A 23,793-nucleotide genomic window follows, 5' to 3' on the forward strand; every position below is an offset into this window, starting at 1 on the left:
GCAGATGGATATTGATTAAAGTGGACCATTTTTTTTTGTTAAATCGGCAAAATCATGAGTAATGAAGCTTTAGCTTCAGAAATAGTATGATAAAAGTAGGTAGTTTGTAAAATTCTGATGTTTGCGAATGTGAGCTATCACCATCTCAAGGAGCACAACGTCAAGATTTTCAAATAAAGATTTACATTACGTAGACTAGTAGATTTATTGCATGAAATGGAATATATAGACGGACACTTAACTTAGGCCTTAACCATTGATTTGCAGAAAAACTTGGATGATTCTGATAGATGTGACAAGTAAAGCTGTATATCAATATTATGCTGATAATGATAATGAAAATTAACTACCACTCATCAGAAAATAGTACTCTACCCTTAAACCACTTGTTCTAATCAATAACAACACGATGTGCAGCTGGGACCACGAAAGCCCCTACTACCGTTGATGTGGTGCAGTGGACAGAAAAAGAACAATACCAATTCTAAAGCCCAAACTACAAACATCGTCCATATGGTAAACTTTGCCAATGACCTTGCAAACGAATGAAAGAAATTAAGAAGTTATTTTATTATTTTTTAAACAAATGAAGTATTCAATTTACTAACAGAAACATTCAATGGAATCTATTTCCACAAAATAACTACAAAAGCTACTGCCAATATTAGCGGGAATAAGTTATTCCGTTCTAAATTCCTACCAAGCAACTTACAATACCAAATATGTGTTGCTCTGGTGTAATCTATTTTGAATCCTCGTATCTTTTTACCTAGACCTAACCTGTATTCAATATCCTTTACCTAATGCTTTGCACAGGCAGATAAGGTTTACTTCCCTGTTCAGTTCCAGTTTAAACCATTTTATTTTCAGTCCAATTCAAATCAGTTCGCTTAGATAGTCTTTTTAAAGGTGTTTTAAAAATGTGTTTTTCGCTAAAGAATTTAAAACGCATGTTTTAACTGTTTAATATCAAACTGGTGGCCGTTGAATAATTTAAATGGAAAATAATAAAGAAAGGATAACAACTGTAGATGCTTATCGACCGTTATATCGTTTCGCTTTAAAGGTAGTAGATACTGTATATTTGTAGTAAAGTGTGGATTGCTACTTTTTATTCATACGGGCCATTATTTCCAATGTTCGTCTCTGAAAGGATTTGAAAACTTATGCGCAAAGTGCCTCGTAAGTAACCCGTCCGTGACACGCAACAAACTCAATATTTGTGGCTCGCATGTTACGCATCAGTGTTTAAAAACGTAAATCTGAAGCTGCGTAACGGTTAAGTCTAAGTAAAGTATTTTAAGTTAAAATGTGAATATCCAAAATATATACGGACAAGTTGCGACAAAAAAAATCTTGTTTCATTTTCCTCGGTTTTTATGAGTCGCGTTCAAGTGAGATAAGAGGAATATATAACTTGTCCCGGGATAATTATCTAATGAAAAAATCTACAGTTCTTATCGGATTGTAAAAAGTCTATCAAATTTAGAATAGGTACATCCCTTGGAAATCAGAAAAATTCGGAGTCGTTTGATTTTATATGGTCGGGGTTCGGCCAAATCGCACCAAGCGCCAACACAAAATTACTAATTTTTCTGCCCAAATTTTCGTTTAGCAGATTTAGTTGATCGTGAATCGTGTCGGATATCAACCCCATAACTGAGGATATCCTACAACAAATGTATGTATATGAATTAATATGAAATGATTCCCATTTTCCTTGTACGAACAAAATATCACAAGTCAGTCAAAAAGCCGCTTGGTGCGTTTTGGTAGAACCCCGACCATATAGCCGGATTACTTTTCAAATATTGTATTAAAAATTTGTCTAATAACCGTAGAATTTAAGCAAGAAACCCGACGGAAGTCTGTGATTCTATGGGAGTCAGGACTTTGATGAATGAAGCAATGAATATGAGAACCGATGCTTCAGCACCAGATATACCTACTCCAGAGGAAGGTTAACTTCATAAGAGATCAGTTTCAAGGTGCGTAGTGAATAATATAATGCATCCTTGTTCCATATGGCACTGTTGTACAAAACAGCTGGAGAGCGAAATCAATCACACGCTGGTGCCGAGAATATTTTAGGAAACTCCTCATGGATTTTTTTTATTATTTCACCCATGGTGCGACACACCAAAGCTAAAATAATAAAAATGACAGTTGTGCGTTGCTTCAGTATTGAGTGGTGTGCCCTTGAAAACGTGAGTGCATTTAGTTTAGGATTCCGTGAGGATTGTCCTTAATTTTCTTGCCTTACTGATACTGAGTTGCGCATTTCTGTTGGAATGAATGTGTGAAAGAGAGGTATATAATGCAGGCTCTCTCTTTCTCACTAATATAGTTTTGTTTTCACGCAAACTCACTCGCATCTGAATGACGCCGATGAACGAAGGAAGTACCCTCATCTCAAGCAGTCCCACTGAACGATCCCTCCTCGGCACTAGCCCGGTTGGTGAAGAAACTACGTTCAAAACACCCCACTTTCAATACCTAGGAGAGACTGGGGAGACTTGATCCCCTTTTCTGATTTCCGATGTATCACAGTCAAAAATAAATAAACATGCGCGATTTCCACACTGACTCTCTAAGAAATATAGTATTTTACTTTACTGATGTATGACAGTCCTTAAATTATTGTTGTTATTTTTACACAATCGATTTTTTGGAGTGCTGTTAAAAATCGACTTTTAAAACATTCGGAGGAAATTGATCCCTCTCCAAGAACTTACTTTGATAAAATTAGAAAGGTGCCTTCAGATTTTTAAAATATTTTTCCTTCAAAATACGCAAAATTTTCGAATGCGTATACATGAACGATTTTAGTTATTGAATTCGACAGCACATACAATTTAAAAATTTGGGGATAATCCTGCCAACCGTTCATAAAATCTGTCAAATCTACAAAAAATTAGAAACCTGAAAACCGATTTATATATATTTTTTTTTGCGCCAAATTTTGGTATGACTAATGGGGAGTCAAGGGTCCCCATATTGAGGCAATAACTTCAAATCCAAATATGTATCCTAAAACTTGGATGGAATGTTGACATTTTCATCAGTACAGATCATAAAGCATATTTATGGCTTATGCTGTGAAAAAATGAAAGCATTTGGTCATTATTATGAAAAGTTGTTCAAATTTTGCGTGGCCAATAAAAAAGTCTTTAGGAAGGTCAAAACATACAAACCGCCTTGGAGAATAAATAAGGTTGTCAATCCAAAAAATAAATCACCACATAAAGTTCATTTGTCTAGATGATCTATACTAAAAAATACGATAGAACAAAACTACTTTACTGCCGTGAATCGCATATTTGTCCTATCTTTGCTGGGTTTCCTATGCATATGGAACAAATATGCGATTAACGGCAGTTTAGTTCTCGATAAAACAGGGGGTGATCAAGTCTCCCCACCTTCCCCTACTTTGTATTTGCTTCTTCCCTTGTTCGGGCAGTGAGCAGCACGTCATCGGGTGAACATCAAGCTGTGCACAGAAATCAAAACCACGCTGCAGGCTAAAACCGAAATGTTCGTTCGTTTTTGAATGAATATTCCAAACCCTGATGGGCGGCCATAAACACGATGGATTTAAAAAATAGAAAATCTATTTTTTGATTGACATGCGTTGTGATTCAAGTAACAAATTATAGGAATAATTCAATTATTCTACACCTTTAAAAAGAATTTCGCACGTATATCCTTTCCCAATTGTGATCATAAGAAATCGTGAATAGTTTAAAGCAAAATACGTCAACTCCGTAAACAAGTTTACTGAAACATCATTAGTAAAGCTCAGAATCAGATGACTTTATACCCCAACGGGATACCATTCTATGTTACCGTTTAGATTACTTACTAATGATTAAAAACCTTGTTAGTAGAAGCTAGCAATTAGCAAATTTAGTAGATAAAATCAGTTTTTGGTGTTCTAGTAGCAGTTTGCTCGACTTTCCGGCCTAATTTAGTATCTGTTAGTAACATATTCTATGACTGATATTGTTGTCCATATTAGCGTTTTACTTTGCTGCTACCCGAATTAGTACCATCTCCACCAGAACCAGAACCAGCTCCCAACGATTCCAGTTCACTATTAGCCAAACGCCAAATTCGAACTTCGCCATTACTAGAGGTTTATGGAAAATGTAGGAGAAAAGAAGAGAAGACAATAACGGTAACAAAAAGCATTCTGCTGTTGTCGATTTGAGAAAACTAGTTCTGCTGTGTGAAAAACAATGGAGAATGGAATACCCCTAACCAACTAAGTAATTTCTTCTAATGATTGTGACGAAACCGGAAGCGAATGTAAAACTAAATGTGCTCCTGGAAATTATAACAGAATTGAAAAAAAAAACAATTCAATACTCACTTGGAGGCCGTGAAGACCCTGTTGTCGCTGGTGACGATGTCGTTAATTGACTGTTCGGTCTTCGTCTCGGCTAGGCTATCACAATTTTTAACATTCCATAAGCGAATAACGCCACTACGACAGCTAGACAGCAGAATGTCGCCATAGATGGCCATTCCGGATACCCAGCCTTTATGGGCGTTGTTGAGCGATTGCTTGAGTTCTCCGGTGCGCAGGTCCCACCTTTTAATGCCGGAGTCCCTACTCCCGGAAAATAGCTCGGCATCGACTCCGGTGGCATCTTTTGCCACCGCAAGAGCCTGCACTCCGTCGTAATGTGGCGGTTCCAAGTTGAGCAGTGGCGGCACAGTACCACCACTCGAATTGACCTCGAACACTTTGACGTAGTGATCCTTGGAACCGGTTGCCACGAGGTCAGTATTGTTGGGACCCTCCCAAGCGGTAAGACACATAACAGCCGCTTGATGACCGCCGGCGAGTCGCCCGAGGCACGAAAATGTCCGCAGATCCCAGATGCGGACTTTATCGGACGCGGCCGTGTACAGCTTCCCGGAAGTACCGAGTTTGAGTGCAGTGATCGAACACTCACCGGGATTCAGATCCGATAGTGATGCGGTTGCTGGAAGGACCGATCCTGAGGAACTGCAGACGTAATTTGTACAATAAGGGCAATTATCGAAATGCATTATCGGAAAATTGCAAATTAATTTACTCACCATAAGGTTATAATTGGCCGGATGTTACTATCGCGAAGGTCCCATACTTTTGTGAAAGCTCCGGATGCGGAAAACAGAAGATTGTTGGTTGGATCGCACTCCACCGCAGCGACCGGACCCAAATGACCGGTAAGACAGTGCGGTGTCGATCCGCTTCGCAAGTCCCAAACCTTGACAGTACGATCTGAGTAATATATGGAAATGTAAATGGTAGGTTATTGGTTAATGAATGAGCATTTTTCATCGAACAAATTAAACAATGCGAGCGACATGAAATTTAGTTATAGTTGTTAACCTACCGGCTGCCGCGGTGAAGAGCGTCTGTTTGGACACCTTAATGGACAGAACGGAGTTACTGTGGCCTTCAACAATGTGAGTACAGATCAGTGGAGAACCAGCCTTCAACTGCGAAACAGAAAAACGACATTGTTGACCATGTCCGAAAAAGTATCCAACTCTATGCTCCTACCTTTCCCATATACTCTTTGATGTTGCCACCAGGCGACGGATCCTGCGTGCCTGCACCAAGTCGTGAAAACACATCACCACCGGCATCTTCCCGTGAGGTTCCCCGGCGATATACCGGAGGCGAAGTAGGAACATCGTTGGTATCCTCGCTGTGTTTTTGATGTTGGTTCGGTTGTAGATTCGGGTCATCACAGGGGCAATTTGTTAGCAGCGCGGGGTTTGTCAAGCAAGCGTTTCAGCAATTTGGTGTAGATAGGGCGAAGTGTGCACAGGTCGTCGATGCATTGATTGTGGCATGGTCATGGAGGCAGTGGTGTTAGTTGCGAAACACAGGAGTACACACACATTCACACACGCACGTACCAATACATGAAATCACGATGGAATATTTAAAATTAGTTCAAAATATTAAGCAAAACACATGGACATTTGGTTATAAGGATCAATTGTGGCTCAGGTTTGAATTTTACAAGAAAGTTAATCTTTGAAATATCCAATTGGGAATGTTTAATACAATCTGCATAAAAAATCATTTAAAATTATGTGCAAAACCACGATGATTATTGTTTTGAATATTAGGTATTACAATTTTTGACTAAAAATGAACTTCAAAAACAAGTGTAATGAGTTTATTCTACGGATATCGTCGTCCAATGAATACAGCTGAACTTTTGAATTGGTGCTCGCTAATTATTCCGCTGAAAAATTGGTACACAAACTATCTCAATTATTTTGATACATATTGATTATTGATATAACCATCTAACTAATCGATATATTTTTCAAATCCTAAGACCAATTCAGTACATAACTTAAATTTCATTTCTTTTCCTTGCACATTGACCTGATTAAATATCCTAAATAAATACAAGAAAAGTGGCGGCCATGCCCTGCATCAGAACCCAAATCCTCACTAATCCTAGCTGTAACTATCTTTGCACGTCTGTTTTGCGACATGGCGCCACTCTTTTTGATATTTAAATAACTCTTCTTGAGAAGATCCAAAACTGAATCGATACTTACATTCCCGGGGACGCCTTGCTGGGGAACGGTCTCCTGGAGATTCGGGGCGACGGAGGCGCAATTGTACTCGGTTCGAACGACTTTCGAGTCAATAGGGGCGATGCGGTGCTATTTTGGCGCGAAATGTTTGGCACTGGTTGGAGACCTCTGGTGGGAGTGGACATTTTTTTTTCAGTAACAATGAAACAAATTGGATTGATTAGCGTTGAGAGATATGCAGCTATTTTTAGAATTGACGTGATAATATTTTCCGTTGAAAGTATGTTCACAAATGGATTTATTGCAATAACATTTTTGAACAATAGAAAACAACTTTTTTTTATAAATTACAACTATTTGCGTAACATCAAGGTAATCTTTATAATTAATTATAGAAATGCAGTTGAACCTAATCGTACGGAAAGTTTTCTGTAAAATATAGAAAAAAGACGATGAAAAAACTAAATTTGTAGTTTAAAGTTCTAGACATACAAAAATCAAAAAGCAAAACAAAACGTAACAAAATGCAATGGTTAGTATTACATATATATAGTAATCATATATATTTACAGAACACAGATCTCCATGATGCCGTCACTATATATCATCCCATTCATGTCTGTGACAGCAGCGCGTACAGAAGTGCATTTTGCTCACGCTTTTAATTGAAGCGTTTTTTAATCTCGTTTTAAATAGATAGGGGTGATCGGGGCAATATGGGCCACCTAAGGAAATCGTTCCGAAAAGCGCCGAAAAGCTCAAAAAAACATCGTTTAAATGTAGTTGACTTCTACTAGAGAATGTTACCTTTCATATTACGTCGATGAATGACGAAAAATGCGTTTGGAAATTGTTGGAATGCACTTTTAAAAATGTATTGATTTCAATGTGTGTTCCAGGCTATACGGGGCAATATGAGCCACCATTTGGGGCAGTATGGGCCACCCATCCAAAACATTTATTTAGGCGAAAAAAGTATCGTAATATGGAAGAATATGATATTCCTACAACAGTTGTGAGTATTCCATACCAAATAAAATTAAAAAACCGCACAACAGCGGACTGAACCGGTTTGTCGCTCTTCACTGTTTGAACAGCCACATTTCAATTAGTCAATGGTCATTTTTTCTGTTTCAATCGCATTAATACGCTGTTGTAATTTTTCCGTAATGAATCTTACATATATGATAATATTTTTGTATTTGACTACTGAAATTTGAAATCGTTCGCATTTTAAGGCCTGATATCTTGCTCTGTGCAGGTATGCCCATATTGCCCCATAGATACTGGTTTTGGGAAAAAAAAGTTTTATGATAAATTCAGATTTGTATCAATACAAACATGTGTGCACAATATTCAATTTTAATATATCTTTTGATTGTGGTGTATTTTTGACCTGTATTTTAATCAGTTTTGTGTCAAAACCTTATTTATAAACTTCAAATCTTATAATAATTTTGCCTATGCAGCGAAAATTTACATTTTCAAGTGTATTTTCATGTTTGAATTGAATTTCAATGCGGGTTTCACGTTGATGCATATGTGGAGCATCCTCTTAAAGATCATATAACTTTTACATGATAAAACTTGTCAATAAGCTGAAAATGAGGGTGGCTCATATTGCCCCGTATGTTCATATTGCCCCTACTGCCCCTATGATAAACTATAGAGGAAGATTGTTGCTGTCGTCACTAGCAAAACACTTTTTTCTAGCGAGAAAAGGACGCTAAATGTCAACGAAGGAAAAATCAGTAGGGTTGGTCAATGCAGATATTATGCCTATGTAAAAAGAATAATTTGATTCTACTTTATTGTCACTCGATTTGAGGATAAAAATTCATTATGATAGTAAATGGCATTGGTAGAATGGTAGAAATCAGGTGACCTATTATGCCCCGCTGTTAGATTGACAGACAGAAAAATAGACTTTTACTGCAGATTATGGCGCACTGCGCTTGGTGCATGGGTAACCCGAGCGATATCGGCCCGTGCATCGCGACGTCACGCAGTGCACCAACTGCTTCAACTTCGGGCACGGCACCAGGAACTGCCGCATGAAGCCACATTGTAACAAGTGTGGCGAACCCATCCGACCGACGGGTGCGACAAGCTGGTGGGGGCTAATGCCAAGTGCTCCAAATGTTGCGACCAACATCTGGCCACCATGAAGGGCTGCCCAAATCGAGCGGAGTTTCTGGAAGTCCGGAAGAAGGCTTCCACCAGGACCCTGTCGAAGAAGAACCGTGCTCCTGCACTCAACTAGGTGAACAATCCGGCCATGGCGGCTCCCCGTCTACAACTACACAAGCGACTAGCAGCGGCAGCTGCATCGGTTCAAACTTCAGCTCCACAAGCGAATGGCCCCCGCTCTCTCATCGTGCTCCACCTCCACGTGGGTTCCTTCATCAGCCAGAGAACGAAACTGTCCCATCGGAAAAATTTGCTCCGCTCTACACTCCGGAGCGACTGATGCCGATCTTCCTGCAGCTGCGCGGTTGCAAAACCCGTTTTGACCAGGTCTTCACTCTTGGCATGTTGATCATCGAAAATGACTGCTAGGGTGGGTCGCCTGGTCAACTGGAACGCTTGCTTGCTCAAGAGCAAAACCATCGAGCTGAATTGAGGAGAAGGAAATAGATTTGAGACTTGACCGACTAGGGGAGGAGGTGTGACCATCGCTCTTCGCTACAACATCAACTGTCGCTTGCTGCCAAGCTTCCAGCTGAGTGTCATCGAGACCATCGGTGTCGAAGTTACCGCCTCTGTCGGCACAATCACGCTCATCTTGGTGTACTGCCCAACTCAAGCCAAAGCCGGCGATGGTTCATCGGTCACCCTGCGAAGGGATATCGTCAAGGTAACGCGGATTCAAGATCAGTACATCAATGCCGGCGACATGAATGCCAAGCATCAAGCCTGGGGAAATAGTCGCTGCCAGCGAAACGAAACCATCTGGAGCAACGAAATGGAGGAAGGCAACTACATGATCCTGAGCCCGAATTCCCCCACTAGACTGAGTCGATCCGTCCTCCATTCAACAATTGACATGCACATTACAAACATGAACGACCACATCTCGCAGCCGGTCGTCTACCAGGAGCCAGTGGTGGACATCTGTGAACCTTGCTCACAAAACGAGAAGCAGGCAATGCAAAATACTCGCGAACACTTGTTTTGCCTTTTTCTTGCCTACCTACTACACGCAGAAAAAACAAAAAAACGAACCCCGAAAAATGTTCGTGAAGCTTCGCGAGTCATTCGGATTAATTTGCAAAATGTCATAAAACAACTTCAGAACATGTTTATCACGGATGTTCGAGCAAGAACACCTTTGTTTATAGTTATTGCGTTTATCACAAGTGAAATTTATCCATTATATTCGAAATAACCACAAATACTCGCGACCGTGATTTTTACTCCCGAACAAAAAACTGCCCTGCTTTTTTACTTTGTTCTGCCCGTACTCGCGATCAAAGCAAGCACCAGAAAAATGCAGGCAGTAGGTTCGCTCGAGTGTGGTATTTTTTGTAAGCCCAATTACACTCTTTTCTTACTTGTGAAGCGAGTATTTCCACCACTGCCAGGAGCTCAACTCGGATCACTATCTGGTGGTGGCGGAAGTGGGCTCCTCAGTTAATCGGCATCAGCTTTCCCGACGAAACTATCATCGAGTAAACTGTGGCCGGTTCTAAAGGTGCGTGGACGACAACATCGACTACCAACGACATCCTCCCTCACCGGAGGAAATCGACGAGTAGCTCCACTCCATACAAGAGGCGCTTTCAGAGGCCCGTGAACAACATGTGCCAAAGGCTCGACAGGTAAGCAACAACCTGACCATTGATACACCAAAGATTTGATTCGTCTACGAAATAATACTCGAAAACAGTACCAGCGTACTAGGCTGCCTACCATTAATACACGTTGCAATCGCTTGACAAAAATCATCCAGGTCAGAATGGTTGACCTCAGAAATAGTGATTCTCCGATATAATCCGCGCCCTCCCAGACTGTACTAAGCCGTTCTGGAAAATAACCAAAATTTCAAAATCCAAGCCTCGGCCTATTCCACAGAAAAAGAGAAGGTCACCGAAACAGGTTGTCACTTCGTCAGCTCGCACAATCTTGGACAGAACATCGTCAGTCCACACGAAGCAGCCGTCAACGAGCATGCTAACAACATTCATTTGACTCTCAACGACTTTCCGGAGAAGTTGATCTGGCGACTTGATGGCCTATATCCCAACATCGAAAAACATGAAGGCACTAGGCTTTGAAAACATCCTGAATCTCTAGCTAAAACACATGAGTGCTCCGTTCTTCGAGCACCTTTCGCTGATCTTTAATCAGTGTCTACGTCTTAGATACTTCCCATCTTCCTGGAATCCAATGAAAGTCATCCCCATCCGGATGGAGGCTCTTGCCATCAGATCGTTCGATCAGATTTGGATTTGTATCAATCCCAGTAACTGGTATATCTTCTGATAAACGAAAAAGTGAAACACAGGTTGTTGTGGAACACTGAATATTGTTGACAAGGCTTCCCGAGCGTTGGGATTTGTATTTAGGACGGTGAAACATTTTGTCTACTTACATTTTATAAACACTTTTTACTGCCCCTTGTACGTTCGGTTTTTGGAGTACTGCTCTGCTGTTTTTAATCCTACTACCAATAATGGCGTGGATTCAATCGAATCTGAAAGGACGCCGTTTTGCTTTGTGTGAGCCTTCATGGAGAGATCATAATTTAATGGTTGCCATGCTACGAGCTATGGAATGCCTTAGGGTTTGCCATGAAACTTTAAGGATTTTGCTGGTGACAGAATTACTGCAAGGCCGAATCAATTGCAGTGCTAAGCTCAAACAAATTAATGACAACGTTCAACCTAAAGCCCTTCGCAATAATGTGATGCTCAGTTTGCCACTTCATCGCACCAACTACTGCATTCAAGAGAGTTGTGGCTTTCTTCGATTACCTACCACCTTCCACGGCAAACACTTCGCAGATGATTTTCTTTTGCCTTCCTAAAGAGTAGCATGGACTTCAAAAGTATCTACTGTGCAAATAGATAGAACTAGGAATGATCAAGGAAGGATACCGCTACTGAAATCTCTTGTGCAGTACGAAGCTTGAAAGTAGAACAAATTTTGTAACGCCAATATTAATAATGTAAAAAGAATGGAGCAGTAACTTTTTCTTACGGAAAAATATTCCTTTTCATTAATCCGTCATGACAAGTGACATTCCCCCCATACTTCAGTATGAGAACTTGAAATCCTAGTATCAACTAGTATGTTGTTCATAAGGATGACGATCATGAAAAATTGGCTTCAATTACTGAAGTAAATTTGATCGCTACTTGTCGTGCATTCCGATCAAATTTTCTCACTACTTAATATAATTTCTAGTAGGGTGAACAACTTTTAATCTGTGTAATATAAATATAAAATCAGAACAACTGCATCATGCTCCTAATTGAGAAGAGTGTATGTTATATGTATTAGATCACAAGAGAAAAGTGACAACCCCTTCCACATTTAATAAACTATCTAAAGAGAATTTAATAAAACATGTGAAAGAAATATGTTTGTAATACACTGGGGTCGCATTTTTAACCGGTTTGTTTTTGCTTATTTCTGGCCTTTGGATTTATTACGACAAAAAGTTTACCACACGAAAAAAATCCACAAAAAATCGAAGAAAAACTAGGTGGTATTTGAATAGTTTTGGAAATTGAGATAACTCGAGAAATTGATTAAAACTAACCGCGTAAAGTGCGACCTCTGTGTATTTTTTTAATGGCCACTTTTCTCGTTCCATTAATATCTCACACAGTCAGACAAAGCTAACGGTTATTGACAGCTTGATGTAAAACCAACTGCAATCAACACGAGTCACAAGGGGTTACATAAAGAAAGAAGCGACATTTACTCAGTAACGTTTGTCCTCGACCATGGGCATGGCGGACGGTAACAACTGTTCACCGATGGCGGCCAAGCTATGTTCCACCATTCGTTTGAACTCGAAGAAGGGCCGTATGGGCAAGAACCGACAAATGCGATCGACGGTGTCCAGCAGGCGAAGCAAAACTTTTCTAGAAGACACACGGAGTAAGGAAGTTTTAGGATTTTCTATCTCTCTAGGGGATCTGCAGGAAGGTTCCACTTCCGAGAATATATTTTTGTGAGCAACCAAGTGATTCGCTGAAAGCGTTCCATGCAGTGTTATGCGGATCGATACCCCTGGTTTCGTAGAGAAATATTACGGGTTTTTGTAGAAAAAAAGAAAAAGAAAAGAAAATCAATTACTCATGAACACACTTTCAACACTTCAAAAGGCGTATCCTAACAAATTAAGATAGGGATAAGTTAAGCACTTATACTTACTTTAAAGATCCTGGTGCACTAGGGACCTTCGACAATGGTACAAAGGTGCGACCTGTTGCTGCCGCTGTGCTATTGCTCTGCACCACCGGGAGATGAGGCGGTGCATCGCTGGACGAGGCTGCGGTATAGGATCGGGTCATTCCGCCCATCAAACCAGCACCGAATCCACCATTCTCATCCTGCGGAGAATGTTTCATCGTGTCATCGTCATCTGCCGAATCCTCAAGATAAATACAAATACCCACTTTCTCAAGCTTGCTGCTGGTGGCGGTCGGGGAACCGGACACGTCCGGCCCGACACCGGAACCACCGTACGGCAGCGAATCCTGACCGGCAGGAACAGTGGGCCTTCGTCTTAGCTTGGAGGAGTTTCTGTAGGTGACAATGTTATCGTTATCGCTGTTTTCGAAATGAAAAGAAGGACAGGCACAGAAACCCAAAGTTGTCGCCAGAGGGACAGAAATTGGTAAGGGAAATGGAAAACGGGATTCATTTGGGAAAGGTTTGTGTGTAGTTGAAGGAAGAAAAGAAAATTTAAACTTGAAAAAAGTAATAAAATGCCAAACTGAGATTGTACATAATTTAGTTAACAAATATTTAATTACAGAAAATTGAATTTAGTTAACATAAACATAGAATTGAGGATCACCACCGCTTAGGAATCATTACAAACGATGGCTTCATAAAGGCAGTTCTTTTTACGGACTCTTTCACAGACTTGCAAATTTCTTTGGCTAAAGGATGGAGAAGGTATCGGATTAGTATGGTCGAAGTGTTTAGTCCAAATGTACGGTACAAATGTGACATTCATTCTTGTGAACAAACCTGATTGGATTGAGTTAACTTATTATTTGCTTAAACTATCATTCACGAACTCATTTTTTTGTTAAATAACTAAGGAAACTGATGCAATTCTAAATTTGAAAATTTAAGATCGAACGTTATTTTGTATGCACAACGCAACCAATGAATATATTTGTATATTTTGTGACTATTGATGAAATCGTCGGTGCAAACTAAGCTATTTAAACTTCCACCAACAACTTCTGGTTCGTAAATGACGGTTTAAAAATGTTTCGCATTGAGATTAGATCCTGAAAGCATACACAAAATATTTTAAAATTACTCACAATTCAGTGCTACTACTAGGCGATGGACTCCGAGTGATGGTGTTAATCACATAGCCTTGGTTTTCCGTAGTCTCCGGTCGATCTTCATACGCAGATGAGATTCCATTGGACAATATGGCCGCTTGCAGCATCGAGTTCACCATGTTGGAATGGTGTGAATGACCGGAACTGAAGCTCGTTTCGGACAGTGTTGCCGCAGGGGTCCTTGCCAGAATATGCTGCAGAAGTTGTTGTTGAATGCTGCTGTCTTGTTGAACCTCGTTCAACAACGCTTCCCGTTCTTTCAGCCGAGTTTGCGTAAGAGCGGCCTCGCATACTTGCGCAACTGATGTGCCACACAGTTTTTCCAGAATAAACTTAGCCTCCTCAACCGAGTGGATGTTTTCCAGAATGCTCTGCATTTGCTGCTGTTCCGCAGCAGATTCTTTGCCTTCCTCCAGCTCCATTATGGAATGCTGTATCTGGGCGATGTTCTCCTGAATGTAATTCATATTGGCCATTATGGTATCCTCCTCCGAAACTAACTCTGCTGTTTCTGCATGCCGCTGCCTGCTTCGAACATTCGCCAAGTCACGACTCAAACCATCCCGTTCCTGCAATAACCGTTCCAATTCTCGTTCAAGTTCTAACACCGCCTGCCTACTTCTTGCCGCTCTGGTAATAGTTCTTTGCAGAGAGTCCCACTTAGCCTTGAGATTCTTAGTGTTTTGTGCAGCAACTGACTTTTTCACGGGGAATCTACCAGCTGCTTTCATGCTCATCATTCCGCGTTGATTCTTCCTCAAATTCGAAACTTCCTCAGTTTTCCTCTTCAAAACTTGATCCTTTGCCGCTCCCTGAGCTTGAAGCGATTTGATCATATTAACTTGCTTTCTGCTTTCCTTTCTAAGCTGCGCAATTTCGCGAGTTTTTCGACTTTCAAGTTCTTTGTGCTTATTGTTCTCTTCCTGAATCTTCTTCATCAATCGAATCTTTATCTGTTTCAGTTCGCTTAATTCTCCACGCAGTGTCTTCAGTTGCGCATCTTGCGCATGAAGCTCCCTCTGCTGCCTTGCGTGCTCTCGTTGTGCCATCTGCAACTTCTTCAGTTCTCTTTGCATCTCCGACAACTTTCGCTCGTACTCCTCTTTCACTTTTCTTATTCTGTCATTTTGTGCACTTCCAACTACAATCCCTGATCCGCTCATATTTGCTAGCACCTGATCACGTTCCTTTTGCGTATTAACGATCTTTGCGTTCAACACATTCAATTTGTCCTCGTATTGCTGTCGCATGACCTGCATCCTCTGCTGTGACAGTTCCAATTGTTCAATTAGCTTTGATTTTATTTCAATGTCCGAGCTAATATCGTTTATTTCCGCTTGCAGCTCCCCTGTTTTATCATCCGATTCCGTATCCGAATCGCTATCCGATCCATCCTCCAGGCTTTGATTGCTACTGTCATTCTCTAATCCTGGCAACGACCGCGACATCAACAGTTCTCGTTCCTTTTCGAGTTCTCGTTTCGCCATGTTAATTACCGTTTCGGTCGAGTCCGCAATGAAGGAATAGTTGCTTTTCAGTCCCAGCTTGGACGGGCATAGTTGCGCTTTCTTCATTTGCTGGAACATCTGCTCGGATTCGATCAGTTTTGCTTTGAGCTTTTCGATCTCACTTATGTAGCCAGCAACAAGCTGCTGCATAGCGCTCTCGCCACCGTCCTCACCCTGATCGGCACTTCCCTCTCCGGTACTTCCGGAAGACCAACCGAAAAGCGCTTGTTGTGCCTGCAGGGTGGCATTTTTGTCCGTTAAAGTGTTGATGGTTTCCTGCATGGCCTTTAGTCGCTGTTGGAGACGTTTGTTGTCTTGCATGAGCATCGCATTCTCTAGATAAGTGTCCGAAATTTCAGCATTACCTTCAGCATCGACACTACGTTTACCCTGTAGGAATTTTGAAAACGTTCATGTTTAGAATTTACCCATAAAATGAAAAGTCTTTGCTAATGAAAGCAATTTGGATAATTAAGGGCCTAAAAAATGTCGATATAAAAAAAACTCAGACATTCCTAAACTAATCTCTAAACAATCTGGCCACGAAATTTCGAGAGGGTGGGACAGAAGAAGAATCATATTTTTCCCAACTCATTTCCTTCTGCTTCACTGCTTCATAATTTCAGGAACCTAACGAAAGGCGGAATCTCGTATGATAACAAGCATTTTAAATGTAAAGCCAATTTTCCATCAAAAGCATAGAAATTCTTTTTTTATTTAGTAAGATTATTGGCAATAAACCTTTCAATCTGTGTGTAATTTAATATTGTGAATAGAAACCGTAATATTTTTTAGAATTCAAAGGTGACCCATTTTTCCCCACTTTTTGACCCCGGCATGTTTTGATTGACAGAAAAATAGACTTTTATTACTCCAAATTAAAAATTGGAATTTTAGTATTTCATACCGTTGGCGTAGGTACAGATTATGAGTTATTTTTGCATTCCATGGCACTCACAGAGTGTCCTACGAAAGGCTGAAACATATACTGCCCATAAATAGATAACAGTCCCACGTAGATAGTAAATCAAGCAAACTTGGAACTGTTATGAATTTATGAGCAGTAAAGGACACAGTACTTATAAGAAAGGCTAAAATTATCGAAATGCTGAAAGTATGAGAAGGCTGAAATTAGTGGAATGAAATGAATCACCAACCGTATGATGGAGTACAAGTTGAATAGTGAATAAAAAATAAAAATAAAAAAGAAAAAATAAAGAAAAATTCTACATATAGGGGGAAAGACGGCTTTGGCAGGTTTTATTCTATTATTGGCAGGGGGGTTTTTGTCGACCAAATTTTATGAAATTTGGCCACAATATTCTTTGATATGCAAAGATTGTTTAGGCCAAATTTGAGCTTTTATTATTTCATCCTTATGTTAGATTTTTACTTTAAATTTTTTTTTACGTTAGAAAAATGATGGATCCCTAATCACGGAAGGCAGAAAATCGAAAGGCAGACTTTCTTACACATTTAACGAAAGGCGGAATACATCATACGGAGCATCAACAGGATTTATTACATTTCTTTTTTGTATTTTATTCTTCGAAGGCTCGCATCTGGCTGGTTTTAGTTTAAGAGGAATATGATTTCTTGTTTAAAAGCACTTTCCTCTGTATATGTATTCCTACTTTTTATCTATTGGAATCGCATCCCACAACTAAAATATTAGCTGCTTCATTAAGCACTTCTACAGTTATTGAGCATTACGATTCCTATGCTTCGGGAAGTTTCTCCTACCGAAAATTTTCCAGACCGTTTCGAGATTCATTCTATATGCCATATGCCTTAGGGCCCTTTCACAAATCACGTAACGCTGAAGGGGGAGGGAGGGAGTCAAGCCAATCGTTACGATCCATACAAAAAATTAAGCCTTTCATACAAAAAGTGTTACGAGAGGGAGAATGAGGGTCTAAAATCACCAAATTAAGTGTTACGTAATTTTAGAAAGACCCTTATCGCTCAGCTACGGAAGGTCTTCTGACCATTAAAAAATAAGGAAGCATGTATCTGGTCGATCTAAGGCAAGAAGATATATTTTGATATATAAAGACAGAATCACAGACTCGTTGATTCTGCCTTATGTGCATTTCAGCTTTCGTGTTTCGGCTTTCGTAAGACACCTCCTCATGAGTTCGCAGCCTTAGGTGGGACATCTAGCAATATGTGGATTAATAACATCGTAATAAAAGTTTATGCTAAAAATTGAGTATGTCTGTAGAGACTACTGTTGATTTGATAAGGAGTCCACTATAGGACAACTGTCCCTACATACAACAAATTTCCGTTATATCGTTTTAAAGCTGCGGTTCAATCAGCTCTTACCCCAAGTCACCCACAGCAATAAGCCTATTATATTAATTATTTTCAAATTCCTGACACTTCATTATTTGCCAGCGTCAATCAAACCCGACCGGTTGGCAAAACTGAAATTGCGTCTCTACCTAACCAAAGCAAAACCGCAAAAACATTTAGTCGTGGTACGTCCCCATCGTGCACCTCTTTACCACATCATCATAACAACATCATCGACGTCGCAACTAACCTGCTTGTACTCCACAAGCTCCAGCTGCAGAGCGGCGATCTCCCGCCGCAGCTGTGAGATCGTACGCGAACTCTGGTCTTGATTGATTTGTACTTTGTTTTTGATGTTGCGCGCCCGGTTGGCGTATTTGAGTGTGTTGAGTGTCTCCATGAAGTCACGATCACTCGGCGATACACAGGCAATCATGATGGTTTGACTGTTTCCTGAAATCAGAGTTAAAAGTGTGATCGATGAGAAAGTGAGAAGCACTGATTGACAATAATTGCTGTATGACACTTACCACCTAACGAATCCTGCAGCAATCGAGTCAGTTTCGAGTCCCGATAGGGAACGTGCGAAACCTTCTTCGTTTTGTCGCCCAGGGCCGATATCACGTTGCCCAATGCCAACAGGCCACAGTTAATTGAGATTCCTTCGCGGGCTCGTTCACCTGTTGCGCCGGTCCGTTTGAGCCGCTCCGAACCGGCCAGGTCCACAAAGTGAAACTTGGATGTGAGCGTTTCCAAATCCCCTTCCGGATTTCCACTTTCCTCGGCACTCATTACCCGCTGCCGTCGGATGAGGATTGTGAAGAGAGCATGGCTTCGGGATGACTGTTCGTTCATTTGAGTGGAGGCGGTAGTGCGTGCCAGCGCACCCTGCTGTAAACACCGTAACGCATCCTGTGGTCCGGTAAGGGGCTGTATAGTTGCACCAGCTACTGATATGCCTCCACTTGAGTCTTCGTGAATTTTAAACAGACGGCCCTATGAAGTTATAATTGGAATATATTACAAGTCGGAACTAACTCGAATAGCTTTCTTAGGATTTTTCTCGTATTATGTTATGGTGGTATTTATTCGCAAAATGAGCGGGCAGCACACCCCACGGACTTACTTTGCTGTATGGATCGAGCAGGTCGATGATTTCCTCGTTATACAATTCCATGAACTGCGCCGCCACGCTGAACTGCAACGATCCCAGGTAGACCCCATCCTCGTCATACGGATTTTCCTGTAGCTGGACTATGCCCTCAAAGAGGTGCCGCACCGCACGTGGGATTATGCCTTCTTGCAGTTCCGGAATGTCCCGCTCGAAGCCGGTTCCCATTGTGTAGGTTTTACCCGAACCAGTCTGGAAGGATAGAATCGCAATAATCAATATTTTTTCTGCCTGGTTGCAACATGCTGAATGTAACCGTAAACGTCTACATAATAAATAATTCCAACTTACCTGTCCATACGCCAGCACAGTTGCATTGTAACCCTTCAGCGCGCCTTCCACTAATTTATCGACACAGCTGGTATATACGGAAACCTGATAGGGAAGGGGAGAAAGAGATAAGCAAAAATTAATCCAATATGCTAAATCGTTAAGCAGCAGAAGTGACAAAATAGCGGTGCGCACTGGCTCTATCCCTGCGCATATTTTAAATCCACAAAAAGTTGTTCGACCGTTTTTGAAATATCGGCGGTGTTGGGGCGTTCTGAAAGGACTGCATTTCAGTGATCATGATCTGAAAACAGGAAAAACCAGCTACAGGTTTAGAATAACACAAATATCTGAACAATGCTTTATCAGACTCGACGTTCTGCCATGTTCACGCTGTTTGAATGTGAAAAAAAAAGATTTAAGTTTGTAAACTAACTAGTTTTACTAACTTGAACTTATCTGATTCTGATCTGGTCCTTGTCTAATTTGTTGAATTTAGCAAGTAAGTCCAATTTACTAGATTTCTCCAATTTTGTTGCTCAATTCGATTTTTCATACACGCATATCTTTAAACAGAACGGATTGAGTCGTATATTCCGTAACTCAACGTTTCACAGGATAGTAAAAAAAGGTGTTAGGTGAAGTTCAGCAAAATCTTAAACAGGTCCGCTATTTTTAGCCTCTATGCAGATTACGTTTGCAATTAAAAATATTAACTAAGCTCTAAATTTGATGTATCATTCCTTACACCGTCTTACAAATTTTCCAATACTTTCCATAAATATTAGTTTAGCCGAACCGCTTCCTTTTGATGCTTTCAATAAGGAAAACAGTTTGAAAAGTTCGTAACAACATTTCAATTTTCAATATATAGAAAGTTTAATAAATAATATTGGTCCCGAACTATTCTTTAAAACCATGGTTCAACGGTCTAATCTAACTGTAGCTGTAGTGTAGCCTAAACAAGAAGCATGAGTAAACATTTTCGCATTTTCGCATCAAAACAAAAACAGCGTGTCGTTCATTGCCGTCCAGCTCTAGAACGTACAGAAGTATAAACTATCAAGAGAAATACGTCATGCCATGGCTAAATATAGTGTTTTGTAGCGGAGGATATGAAAAGAAACATAAACACCGATTTGTTGGACGTATAGAACGGGTTAGCAGAAGTGGGGCTGCACCACTTTTGACCTGAAGCAATGTTGTATGTACGAACCCGTAGTAGAGACATATAGGTACATACTCCATTCTGCCACCTCACTCTGCTCGGTCGATAAGCGAACGGAAACAACCGCAAACGTGGGTTCTTGTTCTACAATACGTAAACGATGAACCACACGGATCTATCCATCCATCACATTTCGTGGCGGATATATCCGTTGGCTGGATATCTGAGAGTTGAACCTTTATAGATTTGTTTTCATAAATAAGCACACACTGTGATTGACTGAAAGTGGCAATCGCGGGATATTTTATGAAGATTTATGTTTATCACGTACTGATGAATGCGTTATAGTTCGCATTAGCAACCGAGGCATTCCACGGGGGCATGTCAGTCGATCCTGAGCGACCATTTCGAAAATATTTGAAACTCTGCACAGTTTTTCAATTTCATCTAAATCGTCATTTTTCGATATCAAATCTTCATATTGAGTCACGACTAACTTTTCAAAAGGGTGTATGTGAAAATGGTTCAAAAATATTTAAAAAGCTGCACAGCAAAAACGGAATGTTCGATTGTTATGATTTTTTCAGCAAAGTTAGACAACTAAATGGTGATTCTTAAGAAAATGTGCACAGTAAAAAAAATTTTTTTTGCCTTTAGAAATATCATTTTTGTCACAAAAACTCAAATATCTCAAAACCCTATCTTTTTTCGAACGTAACGGTCCATTATATTAGCTATCTACCATAAAAATTTGGTGATGGTAAACTAATAAACAAAAAAGTTATGACATTTCAAACATACACGCAGAGAAAGTTAACCTATTTGAACTAAAAAATAATTTTATTGAATATTTTTTTAAATTCAAACTATTTCTTTTTTAAAATCAAAAATAAAATATAATTGATTTAACAATTTTTATTGTTGTTTTTACATTAATCTAGAAAATAATAATAATTTTAGATTCAACAATATTTTTCTTTACCAATAAAAATTATTTCATTGAAATCAAAAAAAAAATTTTTGTTCGTTGAATTTGCCGTTCTGACACACACACTAGCTTATTATGTAAATGTGTATGTGTGTTTTTGAATGTTCATAATTTGACAAAGCCGCCATTCTAGTTATTTGAAAACGGTAAAATGGACTCTGAAGAGCAAATTTTTGTTGAGGAAATCAAGGAAGCAAGTGAGGCGTTTATCGATTTACTACTGTCTTTCGGTATAAGTGATCTGATCGTTAATAAATTTGTTGGTAAGTGGTTCTGAATTTAAAAATTACAATGTAATAAAATCAAATTTTCATTGTAGAAAACCAGTATACCGTGGAGACGTTGAAAATTATTGAAAGGAAGGAAGTGGAAGAATTGATACCTGCGCCATTTCTTTCCGAACGGACGAAATGCATTTTTGGGATTAATTCTTGGAGAGTCGCGCAGGCAAGATTAGTTTAATCAAATTATTCGATCGAATCTATTTTTTTTTCATTGAAATAGGGTCTATCGCCGTTATCTACTGGCCAGTTATCAGCCGAGCAAACCACCTCTTCACAGCCATCAAGCGAAACACTAAAATCCGAAAAAATAACACGCGAACGTTGCAACGCAAGTTACCTTCTCAACGCTTCATCAAAAGGTCGTGCCTTACTGCAAAAAGTTTTTGTCAAGAGCGGATAAGAAAGCCATCACTCATATCGTGGTTGATGAATTTAAGGATCGTTTCGGAAAACTAACCCCGTCGGAGTTGCAAGATAGAGCTGCTGAACTGAGGAAGCTGTTTCCAGGAGAGCCCGAGGTAATTTAAGCAATTATCAAAAGATAGAAATGAATTCCATAATAATTCCCCAAAAGCACCTGCAACTGTAAGAATACATCAATAACCATTAATATGATTCATCTAGGACGGATGGTATCAGCCAACTTTCATCAAAAGCAGTGCGGGCCGGAAGACCAAACTACGTAAACAGGCCAAAGGACGATTATACGACAGAAATATCAACTACCGGGAAACAATTGCGGATGACCAGGAAAATGTGCCGCAGCCTTCTACATCCCGTGTGGCGCCTTTTCAACCGGAGGAGATAATTTCGAAAGAGCAAGGTAATTTTTTATTATTTCAATAGATAATTTGATATTCTAAACGCAAATAATTGAAAAGCATATATCAACCGAAATGCGTATTTTTATTGTAATACATTAATATAATGTGCCTAAAATATTTATTAACTTATTTCATTTCGTTCAACAGCTTCAGAGTATCAACAAATCAAGGCCTGGTTCGTGAATAACCAAGACGAGTGGGAAGAAGTTAAACAGAAGTGGAAGTCAACAAGCAAGCTGCGAATATTGGAACTATCAAAAAAATCCAGCTGGACGGGTTCCGCTATTCTTTCGGAGTACCCTATACTAAGAAATCATCTAGGCTATCAGCTTGCTCAGATTGATTTTATGCACAGGTTTCCAGGAAAGGAAACTCTGTTGTTTAACCGTTGGCCAACATTTGTTGAAGGCATTCGCTCTATATTGGATATCGAAGTGACAGACGCAGATGGAAAGTTTCTTCTTTCTTTGCTCGATGGCGAATTAACACCGGGTATATGGCTATAATATTTTCTTTATGCTTATAATTTTTGTTTTATTTTTTAAATTTATATTTATTATTATTTTTGAACATCTTCTCATTTTACTTTCTTCCTTTTTCTCACAGATACTCGCGATTTCATCATCGTATCATTACTCGCACATGTATTGCCAAGTCCTCATCTAACTTGTTCCGGAAAACAGCGGTGGAAACCATCAATTCTTGAATCAAGGCAAAGTGTGGTGATTCATCTTAAAGATCTGTCGGATTTAAACGAAATACTTGGCACCGTATTCAACAGAAGTCGCGAAAAAGGAATCGAAACTGCTCCCTTCATATTGGTTCATGGTGATCTGCAGAGACACATCGGATTCCTCGTATGGAATAATATCGTGTCGTACAAGTTGCCGAACTTTTTGAAGGCTCTCGATATTTGCCTAAAGATATACAAAGCCTACAACATTGATTATCCACGGCAATCACTGTCAATTTGGGATTTACTCTCCGCATTCTTATTTGACTTTGATCCGGTTAGTGACAAGGCAACTATTTCCACGCTGTGTGCAGCTATACGAACAAAACAGCCACCACAATGATGCTATGTATCGTGAAAGGATGTTCAAAAACAATTAATTGTATCGATCGACTATATGACCATTTGAGAAAACACCATCAGCACATCTCTGCATATACTTGTAATTAT

The 23,793-nt window shown here is 39.9% G+C and overlaps 2 protein-coding genes across 11 annotated transcripts in view; one reads left to right on the forward strand and one right to left on the reverse strand.

The window, feature by feature from the left end:
• LOC134212457 (kinesin-like protein KIF21A) overlaps window positions 1-23,793 on the reverse strand; it is a 143,804-nt gene that overhangs the window by 1,974 nt on the left and 118,037 nt on the right. For 3 of the 10 annotated variants that reach the window (XR_009979278.1, XR_009979279.1, XR_009979280.1), the window contains exons 5-17: window positions 19,368-19,451; window positions 19,032-19,268; window positions 18,436-18,901; window positions 18,156-18,358; window positions 14,076-15,997; window positions 12,946-13,344; window positions 6,580-6,726; window positions 5,558-5,705; window positions 5,388-5,493; window positions 5,089-5,272; window positions 4,373-5,014; window positions 4,027-4,129; window positions 376-534 (exon numbers count right to left, since the gene is read on the reverse strand). Coding sequence is in view for 5 of the 10 variants with exons in the window: in XM_062690345.1 (XP_062546329.1) it covers window positions 4,015-4,129; window positions 4,373-5,014; window positions 5,089-5,272; window positions 5,388-5,493; window positions 5,558-5,705; window positions 6,580-6,726; window positions 12,946-13,344; window positions 14,076-15,997; window positions 18,156-18,358; window positions 18,436-18,901; window positions 19,032-19,268; window positions 19,368-19,451 (4,653 nt within the window). In the remaining 5 variants the exon portion in view is untranslated. Of the gene's footprint in view, window positions 1-375; window positions 535-2,933; window positions 4,130-4,372; window positions 5,015-5,088; window positions 5,273-5,387; window positions 5,494-5,557; window positions 5,706-6,579; window positions 6,727-12,945; window positions 13,345-14,075; window positions 15,998-18,155; window positions 18,359-18,435; window positions 18,902-19,031; window positions 19,269-19,367; window positions 19,452-23,793 lie in introns of those variants that run through there. The other 7 variants (XR_009979282.1, XR_009979281.1, XM_062690349.1 and 4 more) reach the window with 7 other exon arrangements.
• LOC134216588 (uncharacterized) lies at window positions 21,541-23,752 on the forward strand. Its single transcript, XM_062695444.1, is given in 7 exon segments — window positions 21,541-21,765; window positions 21,822-21,949; window positions 22,007-22,164; window positions 22,166-22,304; window positions 22,411-22,609; window positions 22,758-23,102; window positions 23,217-23,752. Coding segments are annotated over 7 exon segments (1,551 nt in total). The 5' UTR covers window positions 21,541-21,653; the 3' UTR covers window positions 23,687-23,752.

This window comes from Armigeres subalbatus, chromosome 2 (genome assembly GCF_024139115.2).
Source record: "Armigeres subalbatus isolate Guangzhou_Male chromosome 2, GZ_Asu_2, whole genome shotgun sequence".
Taxonomy (NCBI): Eukaryota; Metazoa; Arthropoda; class Insecta; order Diptera; family Culicidae; genus Armigeres; species Armigeres subalbatus.